The 17,217-nt window shown below is 50.6% G+C and overlaps 1 protein-coding gene across 2 annotated transcripts in view; it reads right to left on the minus strand.

Moving 5' to 3' along the window:
* LMF1 (lipase maturation factor 1) overlaps positions 1-15,430 on the minus strand; it is a 159,914-nt gene extending 144,484 nt beyond the window's left edge. The window contains exons 1-2 of one of the 2 annotated variants that reach the window (XM_027683904.1): positions 15,214-15,430; positions 5,220-5,529 (exon numbers count right to left, since the gene is read on the minus strand). In XM_027683904.1, coding sequence (XP_027539705.1) covers positions 5,220-5,529; positions 15,214-15,430 — 527 coding nt within the window. Of the gene's footprint in view, positions 1-5,219; positions 5,530-7,001; positions 7,054-15,213 lie in introns of those variants that run through there. The other variant, XM_027683905.1, reaches the window with a different exon arrangement.
* Positions 15,431-17,217: the final 1,787 nt, after the last annotated feature.

The raw sequence follows: 17,217 nt of genomic DNA on the forward strand, positions 1-17,217 counted from the left end.
ACGGTGTCACATGGTATTAATCTTTGTTTTCATTAATGTGTCATATCAAGAGCTCGGGGCTGCTCTCAGCGTCCTTTGAAACCGATCCCTCCCTCTCTCCTGTGCGGGGTAGGAAGTGCCAAAAAGCAGCTTCCTGGACAGGAAGGATGACCCCCTGAGATCCTGCAACTCTTGGTTTACGTTTCTTAGAGATAATCTTTTCTTTCTGGGCAGAGAGGGAGGGCAGCTCGGAGCAGAAGGGATGCAATCCACAATAACAAAGGAATTCCTGGGGTTTATTGCCAAGGCCAGATAAAGGAATTAGATATTCTAAGTTTTCTTGTTGTTGTTGTTGTCATTGGGATATTTTGGAGAGCTGGAAAAAAAAAATACAGCCAGGTTGCAAAAAAAGGGTTATTTGCAAAGCCCTAAAAAAAACCTCCAGATTACCCCAGTTTGGCACATTCATCAAGGTGAGATTTGTTAATGTGATTTATCTAAAAATCTTAGATACGTTTTTTTTTTTTTTCAATACACAAAATTGTATGCTGGATTCAGGCACGATATTAATTTCTCCTTACACTTCAGACTTTAATATCTGCAAAGCTGGTATCAGTTAAGTCTTGCAGTCCCTCAGTACAAGCCTGTATTACTTCCAGACAGGCCTATAAAGCAGGATAGAGACTGATGGAAAGACCTGGCCAAGGTCACCTGGTTAAGCACAGCTGACACATCCCTTCCTGCCTGCACAGTGACCCCAGAGAACTTCCCAGGTGAGCCAAGGGTACTGATAAAACCCAGGACACCCAGGTTCCTATTCCCTGCTTGCACAGCTCCTGATCTTTCAGTGGCTGCTTGCTCAGGGCCAGGCAAAAAAGTCTTCCTGAATTACCCAAACTGCTTCACAAAACCCACCCCAGCTCAAGTGGCCCTGTGTGGGTCCCTCATTCATCCTCATCTGGATCTGGGCTGCTGGAAGCTCCAAGGGGGTTCTTCCAGCTCTGTTTTGTGTGTCAGAGCAGGGCTACTCCAGCCCAGGATGATCAGAGGGATGGAGCAGCTCTACTGGGAGGAAAGGCTGAGAGAATTGGGATTGTTCAGCCTGGAGAAGAGAAGCTTCAGGGTGACCTAATTGTGACCTTCCAGCGCCTGAAGGGGCTCCAAGAGAGCTGGAGAGGGACTTTGGACAAGGGATGGAAGGACAGGACAAGGGGGAATGGCTTCCCACTGCCAGAGGGCAGGGTTAGATGGGATATTGGGAAGGAATTCTTGGCTGTGAGGGTGGGGAGGCCCTGGCACAGGTTGCCCAGAGAAGCTGTGGCTGCCCCTGGATCCCTGGAAGTGTCCAAGACCAGGCTGGGCAGGGCTTGGAGCAACCTGGGCTAGTGGAAGGTGTCCCTGCCACAGCAAAGGGTGGGACTGGATGGGCTTTAAAGGTCCCTTCCAACCCAAACCATTCCAAGATGATTCTTTTCACACTCTAAGCTGTGCCCTCATCGCAAAAGGGTCACAAACCAACATGCTTCAAAATGGGAAGGAACTTGTGCCAAATCCAGCCCCCAGTTCCCACCCTGGCTGCGTTACAACCCAGAGTAACAAACTCAGGAGAGATCTGGCTCTAACCTTTACTTGTATCACACCAGACAAAACCCCAAGTGCTTTAATCTCAAAATCCAAAGCTGTAGAGTATGAGAGGAAAGAAAACAGGGAAGAGGTTCATTTAATGGCTACTAATGCCCTCCTGGAGAGGGAAAACACAGCCCTGAGCATCTCCTGGGCCCCCCAGCAGTGAGTGGAGCTCAGCCTGACCCAGCCACCAGTTCAGCCACCAGCACAGTGATTAAAGTCCAGCACAGGTCAAATGCTTCTTAATGAGACATAAACCACAAACCCTCCACGACACACAAGCCTTTCTTCTCTCTCTGTTGCAAATGAACTTCTGAGGAGGGTAATTTAATTGCAATTAAATTACAAGCCTCACAGACAAGCTTCCACGACCTGCAGCGTGCCTGTCCCTCCAACAAGTCCTTTAATATGAAAGTTTCAAGCTATTATTCAATCAGCTAAATATAAAAAACCACCAGGTATTTGGGGGCAGAGAGACAGAGGCATCAACTCCCCTCTGTGCTCTGGAAAAGTGTTGCAGCACCAGCAACTTTTTGGGAGCCAGCTGGGCACAGGGGCTTTGAAGGGCAACAGGCAGAGCTCTATTTCATATTCCCTGCAGGAAAAAAGGTGCTGCTTGGTCTTATTTTACCCTAAATACCTGCTAGCAGCAGCTCCACCACCGTTTTCCACAAGGGAAGAACACACTGAAAAGAAAGTTGTAGCCACCTTGCGCTCGAACGTTTTATTTATTGGCTTGTTCAACCCATTCCCTTGAGCTCTTGTAACTCGACCAGAATCTTAGTCATGAAAGAGAAAAAAAGAAAAAAGGCAATAGGATTTAAAACCCCACAATTCCAGCTTTTGTATCGAGTGTCTTACAAACTGTGCTCCCCGACAGCAGGCAAGGAGCTCTGTAAAAAATGAAATTACACAATAACCAAGGGAAAGGAAGGGTTTTCAGATGCCATTTGGAAGTGCTGGGGGGGGAAGAAACAACAGAAGAAAAAACAGGAGATCAGTGGCAAGAGTAGCTGAAAAGTTTGTTTATGTAAGAAAATGTAATAGCTCTCTGGAGACACCTTACTGTGGGATAAAAGTGACTTTATTCCAGAATTACCAACTCACTTTGGAAGTGCATTAGTTATTCTGGTACAAAAGTGATTTAAGTTCTGCTAGAAGGCCTCTCCCAAAGAGCTTGTCCTGCCACAGGACCTTTCCATGGCCAATGTTCCAGCAGAAACCACAGGGAACAAACCCACAAATGGAGGTTTCATGGGCTCACCTGCAGCAAGGATTTTTACTTCTACACAAAGGACAGGTTTTGCCATCCTTGTTTAAATAGATGACAATTCATGATAATATTCAGGAGGGAGGAAGTGGGGGACAAAGACAAAACCATTTGTACTGGACCCATGGAGCTGCACTATGGACTGAACCCAGCCAAGCAGGATTTGCAGGCTGCAAAAGGGATGTTGATCTATGAGGAATTCCCACAAAAAAAAAATCTTTTAAAGCATTCTTATCTTCATTTAACAGCTTCTGCTCTACTCAAACTGGGACCACTTCTTACTACCATCCTTTTATTGCATGGTTTGCAGAAATTACAAGGAAAATCAAGGCTAAAATTAACATAATGATTCAGCACTTCACCCAGTAGGTCAGACATTAAATATTCTCTTGCACTGGCAGATTCTTAGGTTCTTGACGGTCCCCTCCGACTTCAGAAGGAAGAGTCCAAAGTGGCAGATGGGAAAAAAAACCCAAACCAGTATTTTAAGACAGACACACTGAGCTCCTGATCAAAGTGTGACACCACTACAAGTGCAGCCCATGGCCCAGAGAACACGTCCAGGTTTAGGCTGAGCAGACCCACAGCTGTTTTGGGAACACTGTGCCCAGAATTACAAAAAAAACCCCAAAACTTCCCAGTGCTTTCCACTTTCCAACTTGGCAATCCTGGCCCCACATTTCACAGGTACCAGAACTGACACCTTGCTCTCTGAAAGCTCAGCTGAGAACCACCAAAGTGCATCTGAATTCACACAGTTCAGAGCCAACAACAAACTGGCAAATCAAGAATTCAGGGCCAGGACAACATCAGTTCTCAGGATTTTAGGTTGCCAAAGTAACCCTTACCCTGCAAACCCCATCACAAAGAGCTCCCATCAGCCTCTCCCAGGAGCAGCTTTCTTGAGGGTTTTGAGACCCTCCGAGCCCTTCAGCTGTGCTGTCCCAGCAGGATCAGCTGTCCCCTGGCTCCCAGAGTATTCCCCAGCTCCCAGGTGGTCCCAGGACAGACAGGGAGCATGTCCTGCCCTTCAAAGGAGACAGTTTGCTCTTCTAAAGCTTCCCCTGACTGAGCCCAAGCCAGCTGGACAGCAGTTGAAAGAGTCTCTCCTCCAGCAGCACCCGGTATCTGGAGACTCCAGCCCAAAACAAATAGGAACATTTAAAATTAAAATAGAAAAAAAAAAAAGAGCAAAGGCGATAAAAGGAATAAATTGTTCCTCACTGGCCTGAAGAAGAGAGCTCTATTCCTCCTTATCATTCCATATCTTCCTGGAACTGGCTGCCCAGGCACCTACAGCAGAGGATTCTGCTGGGAGGGAGGTGCTGGGTCACGAGAGCCCAGCCTGGCCAGAGCAACGGGAACACCAGGACTGGACAACAACTCCAACCAACGTGGCCACAGCAGGAATTTCTCCCTCCTTTCAGCTGCCTCTTTGCTGAGCTGTCTCATAACTGGGTCAGGAATGGTCTGACAGTGCTTCCCCACGGGGTGAGGTCTGTGGTCTTCTGCTCTGGGGAAGCATCAGAACTCACCCAAACCTCTCAATCTGCCCCAAATTGACAGTAAGACAGTTAAAAGACCATCTAAACCCGTGGACAAACCAGTGTGAGAAGGGAGATTTAAACCCAGCCTTAGTTTAAGGCCGATGCTGCTGCCCACCCACCCACCCACCAGATCAGATTTTGGGTGCTCTCAGCTCACCCCTTCCTGCCACCACAATTCCCTGGGAGAATTTCAGCTAATCCCTGCTTTGCTCTTTCCCTGTGTTTACTTGCACTGTAAGCACCCAGCATCCCTTTCCCCAGGGAATTCCAGGTCACACTGTGTGCACAACAATAATATGGTTTTGACCACCCAGTGACCCATTTCAGAGGATCTAATGAAAAATGTAACCACAGCTGAATGAACTGTGCTGCTGGGCTGCTTTGATTCCTTTCCCCCACTCCTTAACAAGAACCACCTCATTTCCTGTTTCATATATAATATTAAGAAGAGAAGAAGTTGAGGGAACATAATCTAGCCCCCCTTCTCTCTTACCCCTTTCCCAGAAGAACCCAACCCAACCCCTTGGTGTGTTTTTGCTGCACACCAGGAGCACCTGCCTGTGCCAGACTAAATTTTAAACCCCAAATCTGAAGAGTCAAAGGAGTAAAAAAAAAAAAAAATTAAAAAAAAATAAAATACAGCTTTATCTCAAATATCAAGAGCCAATTCCTTCCAACCACAGCTCCCACAAAAGGCAAACTCCAGGCCCTGTGTGAATTCCTGCTGGGCAGGACATTGTCTGGGCAAACAGCATCAGATACCAGAGAAAAACAAAGCAGAGAGGCTGAGAACCTACCAGATCTGTCCAACGTTGACCAAGGAGAGGTAGAGAAGCCACAGGATGGACATGAGGACCATGTTGGCACATCCAGCCACCAACACAAAGGCTGATATTGCCAGGCCAGCCAGGGCAAGGCAGTCCAAGGTGCTGTCCATGTCAGACCAATCCAGAAACCAGATGATGGTCGGGGCATAGCTCAAGGCATCCAGGTTTATCTTCCCTTTGAAGTACCTCTTGATGTTTTGCAGGTACAGCTTGCAGGGCAGCAGCCCCTTCTCTCCTATCAGCTGCTTGTTCTGATGATAGGCCACCAGGAAGGCCACAACTAGGAAAACAAGGAGGGGGGAAAACTGTGTTAAAATACATCCCTCAGCCTGGATGATTTTGAGTCCTGACTTACAGAAGTATATTAATGTCTTAGAAGGAATTTATTTAAGTCTTCATCTCTGTTAAAACCCAACAATCATTACAATGCTCAAGCACAAGGCTCCTGGCCCATGGCAGGGGTTAGAACTGGATGAGCTTCAAGGTCCCTCCCAACCTCAACCATTCCATGATCCTGTGATCTCTATTAACCACAATTCTATAAATCCCGTCTCTCCCTTCACTAGGAAGCAGCACAGAGCCTGTTTGGGATCATCATCTCCTCAGCAGCTGTGAGGGACACACCACCTGCTGCAGGCAAACTGCTCCAGGCACTGCTGGGAAAAGCTCCCTGGAACCCAGTGACCAGACCCAGGGCAGGAGCAGGAAGCTCATCCCAGATCTGTCAGATCCAGGGGGACCCAAGGTGAGTCACACACTGTCCATCTCCTGAAACAACTCCCGGGCACTGCAGAGGAGCAGGGAATGTAATGCACTGATTTCAAGACTTTCAGTTAGAATTTCCTTCCTGCAATAACCTTTTGGAGAGGGGACACTGAGGAACACACACAGATTCCAGGGAGCCCAGTGGAAGCATCCAGAAGAGCACACCCAGCTCCTATCAGCTCTGCAGCAGGAAAGATCCACCTGTACCTTCCAACCCTCCTATTTCAGCTCCATTAAACACAGACACCCTCACAGGGAAGGATTCCTTCCCAATATCCCATCTAATCTTGCCCTCTGGCAGTGGGAAGCCATTCCCTGTGTCCTGTCCCTCCATCCCTTGTCCCAAGTCCCTCTCCAGCTCTCCTGGAGCCTCTTCAGGCACTGGAAGGGGCTCTAAGGTCTCCCTGGAGCCTTCTCTTCTCCAGGTGAACACCCCCAGCTCTCCCAGCCCCTGGAGCATCTCCATGGCCTCCTCTGGACTCATTCCAGCAGGTCCATGTCCTTCCTGTCCTGAGAACCCCAGAGCAGTTCAAACCACACCTCAATCCTTCTGGCAGTGCAGTGGTTAATAGTTCTCCATCCCAATTGCCAAAGACAGTAGCTCTGCTGTGGATTGACTTTCTGGATCCTCTCACATCCTGGAAATATGAAGTCTTAATATTTTCCCTATCCTCTAAATTGCTACTTTTCCCATGTCCCTACAGTTCTCCCATTTATAGTGTCTGTGCTCCTGCACTGGACCATCTTAGAACAACCAGCTGCTTTTTTTAACAGCACAGAAGCAATTTAATTACAGATCATAGACCTAGAATTTGATGTTCTACAGAGAAAGTTGGTCAGTTCCTAGGGATTAGCTCATATTTTAAGAATCTCCTCCAGTAACCAATTTGCAGTTTGTAACTGCAGTAATCTCCATTTCTCAGGGGAAAAAAAAAACAAACCAGTGCAGGCCAACATTCCCTGATTAGGCTCCATCCACTAACTTACCCATCCTTCAAACATTATCAAACCCCAGCCATGTCACGCACAGCAATCCCAAAGGTCTTGCAAAAGGCCAATTTGTTTCCCCCCCAAACCTCCCTGGTTAATGATCACATTTGTTGCCTTCCTTATCTGAACAGGGTCACTCTGCAAACAACAATCCTGGTGTTCCTCTGCTCGCTGCCCCTCGCTTGGAACACTGACATTAAACCCCCAGCTCAGGCCTGGATTCCCATTCCTTTGAAGTCTGAGGAGCAACCAAAAGTCTGCAGCCCCAGGGAATAAAACTGAACGTCCCCAGACACACACAAAGGTCCCCAGTGGGGCTCAGTTAATCCACTTAACACTTTCTCCAGCTCTCTCTCTCTGCACACACCACATATTTTGTTCTCATTTGGAAAACCACTACGAGTCACAACCCACAGCAGAGGTCACTGGGAGGGTTCCCTTTGATTCCAGCAGCTCCTGAATCACAGCGATGACGCAACAAAGTTGGGAGTTAATTGGTTGCGTCTCTTCCCATCCATCTTTTATACCAACTATTTATGATTTTTCCAACTATTAAAAGACACACTGAATATTTTACCTAGTTATGGACAGTGAGGCACAAGAGAAAAACTGATCACAACCCTACGGGATCAGTTCTCGACTGTAAATATTCACATTATTAGTTATTATTCATATTTTTCTCCCAACACTCAGTTCAGCACAAATGCATAATTAGAAACCCTGATACGTGAAGCCAGCAAAAATATGATGCTTTTGAGCTTCAGACAGCTTAATATCTTCATTTTTGGCTTAAAAAAAACCCCAAAAAACAACACAGCTAAAGACCAGCTCTGCCTTAAAACTCCATGGCTCGATTGCCCGTGATTAGCACTGCAATTTACTGCACAGTTTTCCAAAAGTGCTAATCAAATTCACCTCTAAACGCTCCAGAATTGCTGCCCCAACCCATAACTGCCAAGCACATTTTTGTCTAAAAAAGTCTAAATTAGACCCCTGCGCCGTATGCAAGACGAAGAAGGAAAGGGTAAATTAGGAAAAACAAACTATAGCAATTGCAGAAAAGTACACATTGTATGGACACTCCTGCACAGCCTTTTTGAGTCTGAAAGCAGCAGAGACCGAGTTAGGGTTGACATGAAATGCACATTTTAGGATTGCCCAGTTTGGGCTCCAAAGTGGGTTTTTTCCTCTCCCAGAATATGGATTTTTCACTGGTGTTTCACACGTCAACATTCACAACTAAATGCCACCAGCAACAGCACTAATTTAGCTGGAATTCACCTCCCCCAAATCAAATCCTGACCATTCCAGAGTGTTTGGATCCATCAGCCTGGGAGCTGCTCACGCGTGCAGCATGCCCAGCCGTGCTGCTCCATCCCGGATCCAGCTCCCTCTCCTGGACACTCCCCAGGCTGAGCCGCCGCCTCGATGACTCTGTGCTCCCTCCCCCCTCATCTCCAGCATCTCTTGGAGCACATCCCTTAGGAAGCTCCCACTTCCACGCAATCCTCTCTCCCCTGCTCTTCCCAAGGCACCAGCTCCGTCTCCAAGAGCAGTTCCCGGGTTACTGGACACAGGGAACAGCTGAAACTAAAGATTGATTCTTCAAAGGATTTCAGCAACACGGGAGAAGCACAGATCCAGTGGGGGGGAAAAAAAGGAAGTTATTTATCAGCTTGTCGTTGCTTCCTCTCCCTGAACCCCTGGAGAAACTGTATCCTTAAACTGAGCGTAACAGACCGGGCTCTCTTCTCCAGGAACCTTCCCTTTGACCTTGGCTCAGTCAGGGGGGTAAAAAAGTCCCTTTTCCCCCAAAGCCTGTGCTTCTTCCTCTTCCCCAACCCCTGTTCTGAAACCTCTCTCCCCGTGGCCTTGTGTTTGGGGATTTTCCACTCTGCATCTTCTCACTCCCTCCAGGTCAAACAAGTTTGCTTCCACCTTGGGCACGGGTTGCCACACCCACCAGGGGATGTTCAACCACTTCTCCTTTGTCCTGGAGCTTCTTCCTGGGATTCTGCACCCCTTGAAGTCTCCAGCCTCAGCATAAACCCCACCACATTTCCCATCTTCCCTGTGGCTACTCGCTGCCAGGACTTTTCTCCGACACTCCCTGACAGATTTGGGGGTTTCAGCCCATCCCAGTCTCCCGTGTCCCACCTGGAGCACTGTCATTCTCCAGACTATCCATCCTTTGCAGACGGAAGGAGCTCAGTGGCTCTGAGCTCCCTCCCACTCGGAGCCTTTGACAGCTCACATGGGAATGTTCCTCTCCCTGCTGGAGCTGAGCTTTACATAAAGTGATCCACGTAAATTGGCATCGCTGCTAATAGACCTCCACTACTTACTCTCACCTCAGAAGCTGCTTTAACTGTACTTTTCCATTAACTCCCTCCCTCCACCTTCTCTTTCCCCTTCCAGGCTCCTCTTTCCCCTCAAACTCGGTGCTGCTCAAACCCCTGTTCTCCCAATAAACACAGCCCAAGTGTGCAGCAAAGAGTCCCCCACTCAAAATTATTCCATCTACCCATATTTCCCTGTCACCTCAGCTCCTTTCCCCCAGCCCAGGCTCAGCCTGTTGTGGCAGGAGAAGGAGAGAATCCCATTCCTCATGCTCAGTAAAGATTTAAAGATGTGAAATCCAAAACTTTCCCGTCATGTGGCTTTTTCTCTCTCTCTCCCCACCCCATTAAAAGAAGTCTTAGCTTTTACTTAATGCCCAAAGCACGAGAAGAAACAAAGCAAGAGCACAGAGCTTTGCATGAAAACCAAACTATCCTTTGCACACCCCCAAAAAGTCTGCCTGGAGCCACAGACCAAGTGCCCCTTTGACCCAAACGAGGCATCAAACAGGTCCTGTGCTGGATGCTGCAGGCTGAGGTCGTAAAAGAAGAAAGAGGAGAATATTCCTGGTATTTGCTTTATTATCAGAGAAATTAAAATCAAATAAGCTTTCAATTGATAAATTCCCCTGCAAAGTTTTGCAACGCAGAAGTAACAACGCCACAGGAGCAAAGCCAAGCACCCCCCTTCTCACGGTGCTACCCCACAGCCACAAAGAAACACACAACAAAGTCCTCTGTTCTTAACACCTTTTTGTTTTCTTGCCATTCACGGCAGAGCTGAAGACTTTGGGGTGGTTGCTTTGGGGGTTTTTAAGTCCTTATCTCCCCATTGCCTCCTTGTTTTGGAAGCAAACAGAGCAGGCTGGGCTGTGGCACCGCTCAAAAGCTTCCCTGGGGCACTCAGGCTGTTCCAACCACACCAGTGCAGCCCAGTCTGCAGCTGGAGGATGTCCCTCTGCTCCAGAGCAGCTCTGGGCAAGGAGAAGACAGGGAGATAAATTCTCTTCCCCGTTCTTGGTCTCCTTTTCCCATTTCAGGGGGATCAGCTGCTCAGAGGACCCGGTGCTGACACGCTGCTGTTGTTGGACAGACTTGCTAACAAGCTCTGAGCCGAAATAAAACCTTCCAGGGGAGAAAAAGCATCTGAAGATGCTCTCTAGTCCTGACCAGGCAAGCTGGAAGCTACTTGGGAGCCTTTTAATATAACTGAGGGAAGGGAAAGAAGGGGGGATGGCAAAGAAAGAGAGGAGGAAGGACACTGGGGAGAGCCAGGAACCTACAGGAAGCCAAATCCCCCTGAGAAGGCTTTAGATTTCAGAATTAGGAAGAAGGAGCACGAGCCTCCCGTAGCTCCAGCTCTGGGGAAAGAAAATACTACTAAACAATACATAAGGAGCAGGAATATAAACCAGATTTAAATAATAGCTTTTATTTCAAAGCACTCTACAGAGCCTGGCTGAGATTGGGGAGGGTGGTATCTAATTACTTAAACTTCTACATCTGGCATCTGATGATAGTAACCACCCAAAAAGGGTACCTAGCAATGATTTAGAAGGAGGGTGAAGGGAGCAAATAATGCACATTTGTTGTCAAGAGCTTTGGGACCAGCTCTTTACCCGTAACAGCACTTCCAACAAGACCTCAAAGAATTTCTGTATTGCCAAAACATCAATCCCTGCCACAAAGAACCAACACACAGTGCAAGGCCAGGATAGAAAACCTTTGGATCTCAAAAAGGGCATTTCTTCAAACCTCTGCCCAGCTCAGGTGAGACACCCCCCCCTCTGCAGAGCTGCCTCCAGCCCTGGGATCCCCAGCACTGGAAGGACATGGAGCTGTTGGAGCAAGTCCAGAGGAGGCACCAAGACAATCAGAGGGCTGGAGCAGCTCTGCTGGGAGGAAAGGCTGGAGAATTGGGATTGTTCAGCCTGGAGAAGACAAGCTTTGGGGTGACCCAGTTGCCCCTTCCAGTACCTGAAGGGAACTAAAGGAAAGATGGAGAGACTATTTACAAGAGCCTGAAGTGACAGGACAAGGGGAAAGGGCTTCAAACTCTCCAAGAGTAGTTTCAGATATTAGGAAAAAATTCTTCCCTGTGGGGGTGGGGAGGCCCTGGCACAGGTTGCCCAGAGAAGCTCTGGCTGCCCCATCCCTGCAAGTGTTCCAGGCCAGGTTGGACGGGGCTTGGAGCCACCTGGGCTAGTGGAAGGTGTCCCTGCCCATGGCAGGGGGTGGAACTGGATGAGCTTTAAGGTCCCTTCCAACCCAAACCATTCCAGGATTCTCTGAGTTACTCCACACCCTCCTCCTCCAGAAGGGTGCTACCTCTTGGTCTGCTCACACTTGTGAAGTTAAAGAGGTCCCAGACCCAAAAACACCTCTGAGGGCTGTCAATTGTAAGAACTCGGGTGTTACTGAATTTACCAGCACCCAGTGCCAGCTCCTCCTAAAAAGGGAATTGCACAGACAGGTGTTTCATTTACCTTCCTGCTCTGCTGAGGCCCCCCCAGCACAGCCCTGCTGCAAAGAGAAACCTCAGGGAGCACTTCCAGCTGAATCCACTTCCCTTCCTTCCCACTCCTGCAAGCAGCAGGTGGGTTTGGTCACTGACCTCTCCAAACCTTCAGATCCCTTCCCCTCTCTAACCTGCCTCTCAGACAGCAGCTGCTTTGCCAGGGACTTCCCAGGCTCTGCCTGCTGCTGGAAACCCCCTTCAAGAAAAGAAGAGGAGGGCTGTTAAAAGCAAAGGGAGTGGGGGAGAAGGGAGGGCACACAGAAGGACACTTCCCATCTGCCTTGCTCTGCCTGTCCTCCTTCCACAGGGGGAGATCCTCAGGGAAAGCATCTCCCCTGCTTGCACCAGGCACCACCCTCACCTCAGCACCGCTGCACACCCCAAATCATGTTCCTCTCCAGCCCATCCACAGGGTCCTTCACTCTCCCACCCCTCCCTTTCCACCCAGGAGGGGAACAAGCCCTCAGCTCACACAGCTGCCCTGAGGCAGGAGCCACAACCAGGGAGTGACCGCTCCCCTGACACCTCAGGACAAGGTCCCTGCCAAAGGATTTGTTGCTTAACCCAGCAGGAATGAAAGGGTTACGAGTAAAAGGGTGAAACACATCCCACAACCGGGGAATGTCAAGGAATGTCAAACTGTCACAACGGCATCAGCCCTTTCCTCAGCGAGTCTGAGCCTCAGAATCGCCGCGTCTGGGAACAGAAATCATCTGTCACAGTAAATGGTTCCATCTTCAGAAAAGAGCCTGGAAGAGCAGCTTGGCACAGAGGCACTAAATTGTTTTCTGCTGTTTCTAAACTCAGGCTCTCAGAAGGGATCAGAAGGCAGCCCACCTTCCCTCGGGAGCACCCCAGCCCACCAGCCGGGTCACGGGGGAATCTGCCTGCTCACAACCTCTCTGTCTCAGACACACCAAGTAGCCTCCACCCCTCTAGTGTCAGGCGCTGTGTGGCATCTCCCCCGTGCTGGGACTGGAGCTGGAGCCCCAACACTGCTGCCAGCAACAGCCCAAGTAGGAATTCAAGCTGTCTCAAACCAGGCCCAGGTTGCTTGACTGTGCCCCAAGCAAAACCAAAGCAGAAATCCCTGGGGCCTGACTGCAGCCAAGCAGAAGTTGCATAATGAGCAGTTAAACTTTTCCTCTCCTGCACCTCTTCCATCACAAAGGGCACAGCCACCCTCCTGCCCTGTTCCTTCCAGCTCCAGTACTCAAATCCTTTCGGGTACCTCTCTCCAAAAGGTTTCCTCGCTCTGCACTGCAGAAACATTTTGGGGTCTCACTCCTCCTTCAGCCACTCCCAGGAGTTCCCCCTGCCCTCTCCTTTGGGAAAAATGCCACAAACAGTTCTACTCACCAGTCTACAAGCTCAGCCTCCTCCTCTGGCCCCAGCATTCGCACCCTCCCTTTATCCTGCAGCCCATCAGCCTCAATCATTCCCACCTGTAACTCACCCCACCCTTAACTGGATACTCATCTCACCTGTTACTGCTCCTGTTATCCCAGATCAGGTCTCCCACTCACCAGAAGGTCCCATACATTTGTCTTCTACCAATTCCCACCCCTCCAGCCACCACCAGCTCCCTTCCCACTGCCCCCTCCAGCCCCATCCCACCGAACACGCCACCGCCCTTGGGGACAGCGTTTGGTCCCTGATGTGGCCCGTTTATAACCCCAAATCCGGGATCAGAGAGCAGCAGCCTCCCCCCCAAAGAGAACACTAATCAGTTTTTCATAAGGAAACTGCAAAGTGAGCCACGGGAAACTCAGCAGTCTGGATTTACACACGGGGGAATATTGGAATCGCTTTCATTTTGACTGAAAGAGTCATAACCTCGCATTTCACCGAGAGCTGAAACCAAACTAGAAACAGAGCACGTGTCAAAACCATACAAAACTACAACTTCTGCATGGTTTTGATGCAAAATAATCTAAGCAGGCTGGCAGGCTACAAATTCTAACGATTCTGTGGACAAATCTGGGGCAAGTTTAGAATTTGTACCGTAGTGTGTTACATGTCAGTTTTGGTTTCACTGTAAATATTTTTTAAGTGGAGCACCAGTGGGCTCTGAGGAGGGCTCTCTGTGTTCTCAGTGCCAGAGTCAAACGAGTGGAGGCTGGAAACTGCTTTTACTGTTAAACATTTTAAGGTCATGTCGACTCCAGGTCCTGACTGGCAGTGTTGGCACCCAAGGATGTCATCTCTCCCTCCAGTCCTGCTTCTGCATAAGGCAAAGAGTTCCTCCCTTGAATAGCTGAGCTCACAAGCTCACAAGAAAAAGAATGAGCACCTCCAACCAGCTCTGCTGAGAGGCACCAACCTTGTGGTGTGAGCAAACCCTCCTTCCAGCTCCACCAGCACCGGAGCTCCAACATCACCAACACCATCCAGCCATCAGCAGCAGGGTCCCACCAGTAAAGCAGGAGTGGAAAACAAGAAAATCATGGAATATCCTGAGCTGGAAGGGACCCACAAGGACCATCCAGTCCAACTCCTGGCCATGCACAGGACACCCCAAGAGTCCCCACCACGTGCCTGAGAGCATTGTCCGAACAACATCCTAACAGCTGGAGCCAGATGGCCACCAAAACACCACCAGAATTCCTACAGCTCCCAATCCATTCAATGCTGACTGTAGTATGATCATTTGCCTTGGGATACAACTGGAATATCCACATAGATGTGACCCCTGAGCATCTGACAGACATAAACACTACATGGAATTTTGGGCAGGATGTAACTGGTGACCTCTCAGACAGGCTCAGAGTCGTTGGATCACTCATATGCTTAAGTCATTTCACTCCTGGAGACCCAGTCCCATTCCCACAATTTATTTCACAACCAACATATAACATTCCGCTTTCCAGAATCCAGAACTCCACAGAACCCACAGGACCACCGAATCCAGCTCCTGGCCCTGCACAGGACACCCCAACAACCCCACCACGAGCCTGAGCCTCCTCGAGCTCCGGCAGCCTCGGCTCTCCCCAGGTCACATCTCGCCCATCCCTGAAGCTGCGCGCACACACACAGGTACCCGAGACCCCGAACCGAGCAGTAACGGGGTGACAGGCAGGCGGGGCTCCCCCCGTCCCATCCATCCCCGCATCCCTTCCCGGCGGGACGGGGGGCGGACCCGGGGCGGGGTCACAGCGCCCGGGGGTCCGCGCCGGCCCCGCGCATCGCACCGACCCACGTGGAGCACCGAGAGCCCCCCGGCACGGCACGGGGGGGGTCCCGCTGTCCCCGGCGCCCACCGAGGACGGGGGACACAACCCTGGGATGGGGACAACCCCGGAGTTCCACGTGGCTCCTCGCGGCGCCCCCCGCCCGCCCCGGGGGCACTCACGGTACATCAGGGCGATGCAGCGCAGCAGCACGATGCGGGTCAGCCAGAAGGTGCCCGGAGGTGGCGGCGGCGGGGGCGGCCCGGCCGCGGCGCCCGGACCGGGGGGCTCTGGGGTGTCCCCGGGGGTGTTCCCGGGAATGTCCCCGGGAATGTCCCCCCGGGCCGCCCCGGCCCCCCCCGGCCGCCGCCGCCGCGGCCCCGCGCCGGGCGCCGCCATGTCGGAGCCAGCGAGCATGTGCGGGCGGGCGGGGCCGCGCTGAGGGGAGCGCGGAGCGGGAGGTCGGGGAGGGAGCCTGGGAAGGGAGCGGGGGGTTTAATAAAGGTAAAACGGGAACAAAGCGGCCGGCGGAGGGGCTGGAGCGTCCCTCTGTCGGCGCGGAGAGGGGAAGGCTCGGACGGGATCCCGTCAATCCGCGCAAATATCTCCGAGCGGGCTCAGGGGACGGTGCCGAACTCCGCTCGGTGGTGCCCGGTGGCGGGACGAGGAGCGATGGCCACAAATTAAAACACGAGGATTTTTGCCCCTGCCTGAGGAAGGACTTCTTTCCATGGAGCGCTGGAACAGCTGCCCAGAGGGGTCGTGGAGTCTCCCTCTCTGGAGACATTCCAACCCCACCTGGACACGTCCCTGTGTCACCTGCTCCAGGTGACCCTGCCTGGGCGATCTCCAGAGATTCCTTCCAACCCCAGCTATTCTGGGATTCTGTGGCTCCAGAGCCCTGTGCCCGTCTCCTGTCAGGGGCTCAGGATGCTCCATCCCATGGATGCTGCACTGGCTGCAGCCCCTCAGCTCACCTGGCTCATCCCCGAGGAACATTTTGAGCTAAATTCCTCAGGCTTTCCTCATGGAATCACAGAATGGTTTCAGTTGGGAGGGACCTTAAAAACAGCTCAGTTTAACCCCCTGCCACGGGCAGGGACACCTTCTACTCTCCCAGGTTGCTCCAAGCCCCATCCAACCTGGCCTTGGACACTTGCAGGGATCCAGGGGCAGCCACAGCTTCTCTGGGCAACCTGTGCCAGGGCCTCCCCACCCTCACAGGGAAGGATTTCTCCCTAATATGTCATCTAAATTCTCTACTTGTGCTGCTGCCATGATTTTTACTTCAAATAATCTATAGCTGTCAAACACTTGGCTGCGTTGAGTTCATAAGTGGTATTTTTTGTCAAAACCGCTTTAATAAAGTGTCCTCATCAGCGACTGATGAGCACGGGCATGTAAACGCCGCCTTGCTAACCCGTTCAGTGGCCACTGAGAAAGTATCTGCTGTCAGGTGTAACATTATTCAACCCTCCTCAGCCTCTAAAATGGTCTCTTCTAAATGCCCCTTTTGTTTTTCCCGTTTCCCATCACTGCTGCTCGCATTGTTCTCCTCAGAAAAAAACCCTACATAATGGTGCATTGTATAGGGAAGGAAAAATCAGCTATTTGTTAAAGGCCTCTGGTAAACTGCAGTTTCACTCTCCCATTGGATTAGCCACGAGGCTTGGGGTGGAGAAACTTAAATAGATGTAAGCTAATGGTTTCCTCTGTGGGGTCTTTTACAGCAAATTCCACGTTAAATGGAAATGTCTGTAAAACAAACTGGATAATTGAGGAAATTACTGAGGAAGAGCAGAGGGTTTAGGCTAAAGATTTAGCAAAAAGAGAAGGAATGATGGGAGCTGGGAAGGGAACGCTGGGCTGGGTGGGTTTTCATCGCTGAGGAGATCTGCCAGATGCACAGGTTGGGGTGGTGCCAGGCACAAACACCAAACTTGGGGGACATCACGTGTCAGCAGCACCTTTCAACAAGACGTGCTGCAAATCTTGAGCCTAAAACCAGCAGAAATGTGTTGTTACCAAAAGGGACCGATCCAGTTCTCGTAAGAGGCAATGGAAGCCTTTCCTGGCTTTACTGAAAGATGATTCAAGCTATAAAAGAAAACACGTGACAAACCAGTTGACTGGGACATCAAACGACCTCTCTGTCCCATGTCCCAAATCCCTGCTGGGCCCCAGCT

Source organism: Neopelma chrysocephalum, unplaced genomic scaffold (assembly GCF_003984885.1).
Source record: "Neopelma chrysocephalum unplaced genomic scaffold, ASM398488v2 Primary Assembly neopelma1_65, whole genome shotgun sequence".
NCBI lineage: Eukaryota > Metazoa > Chordata > Aves > Passeriformes > Pipridae > Neopelma > Neopelma chrysocephalum.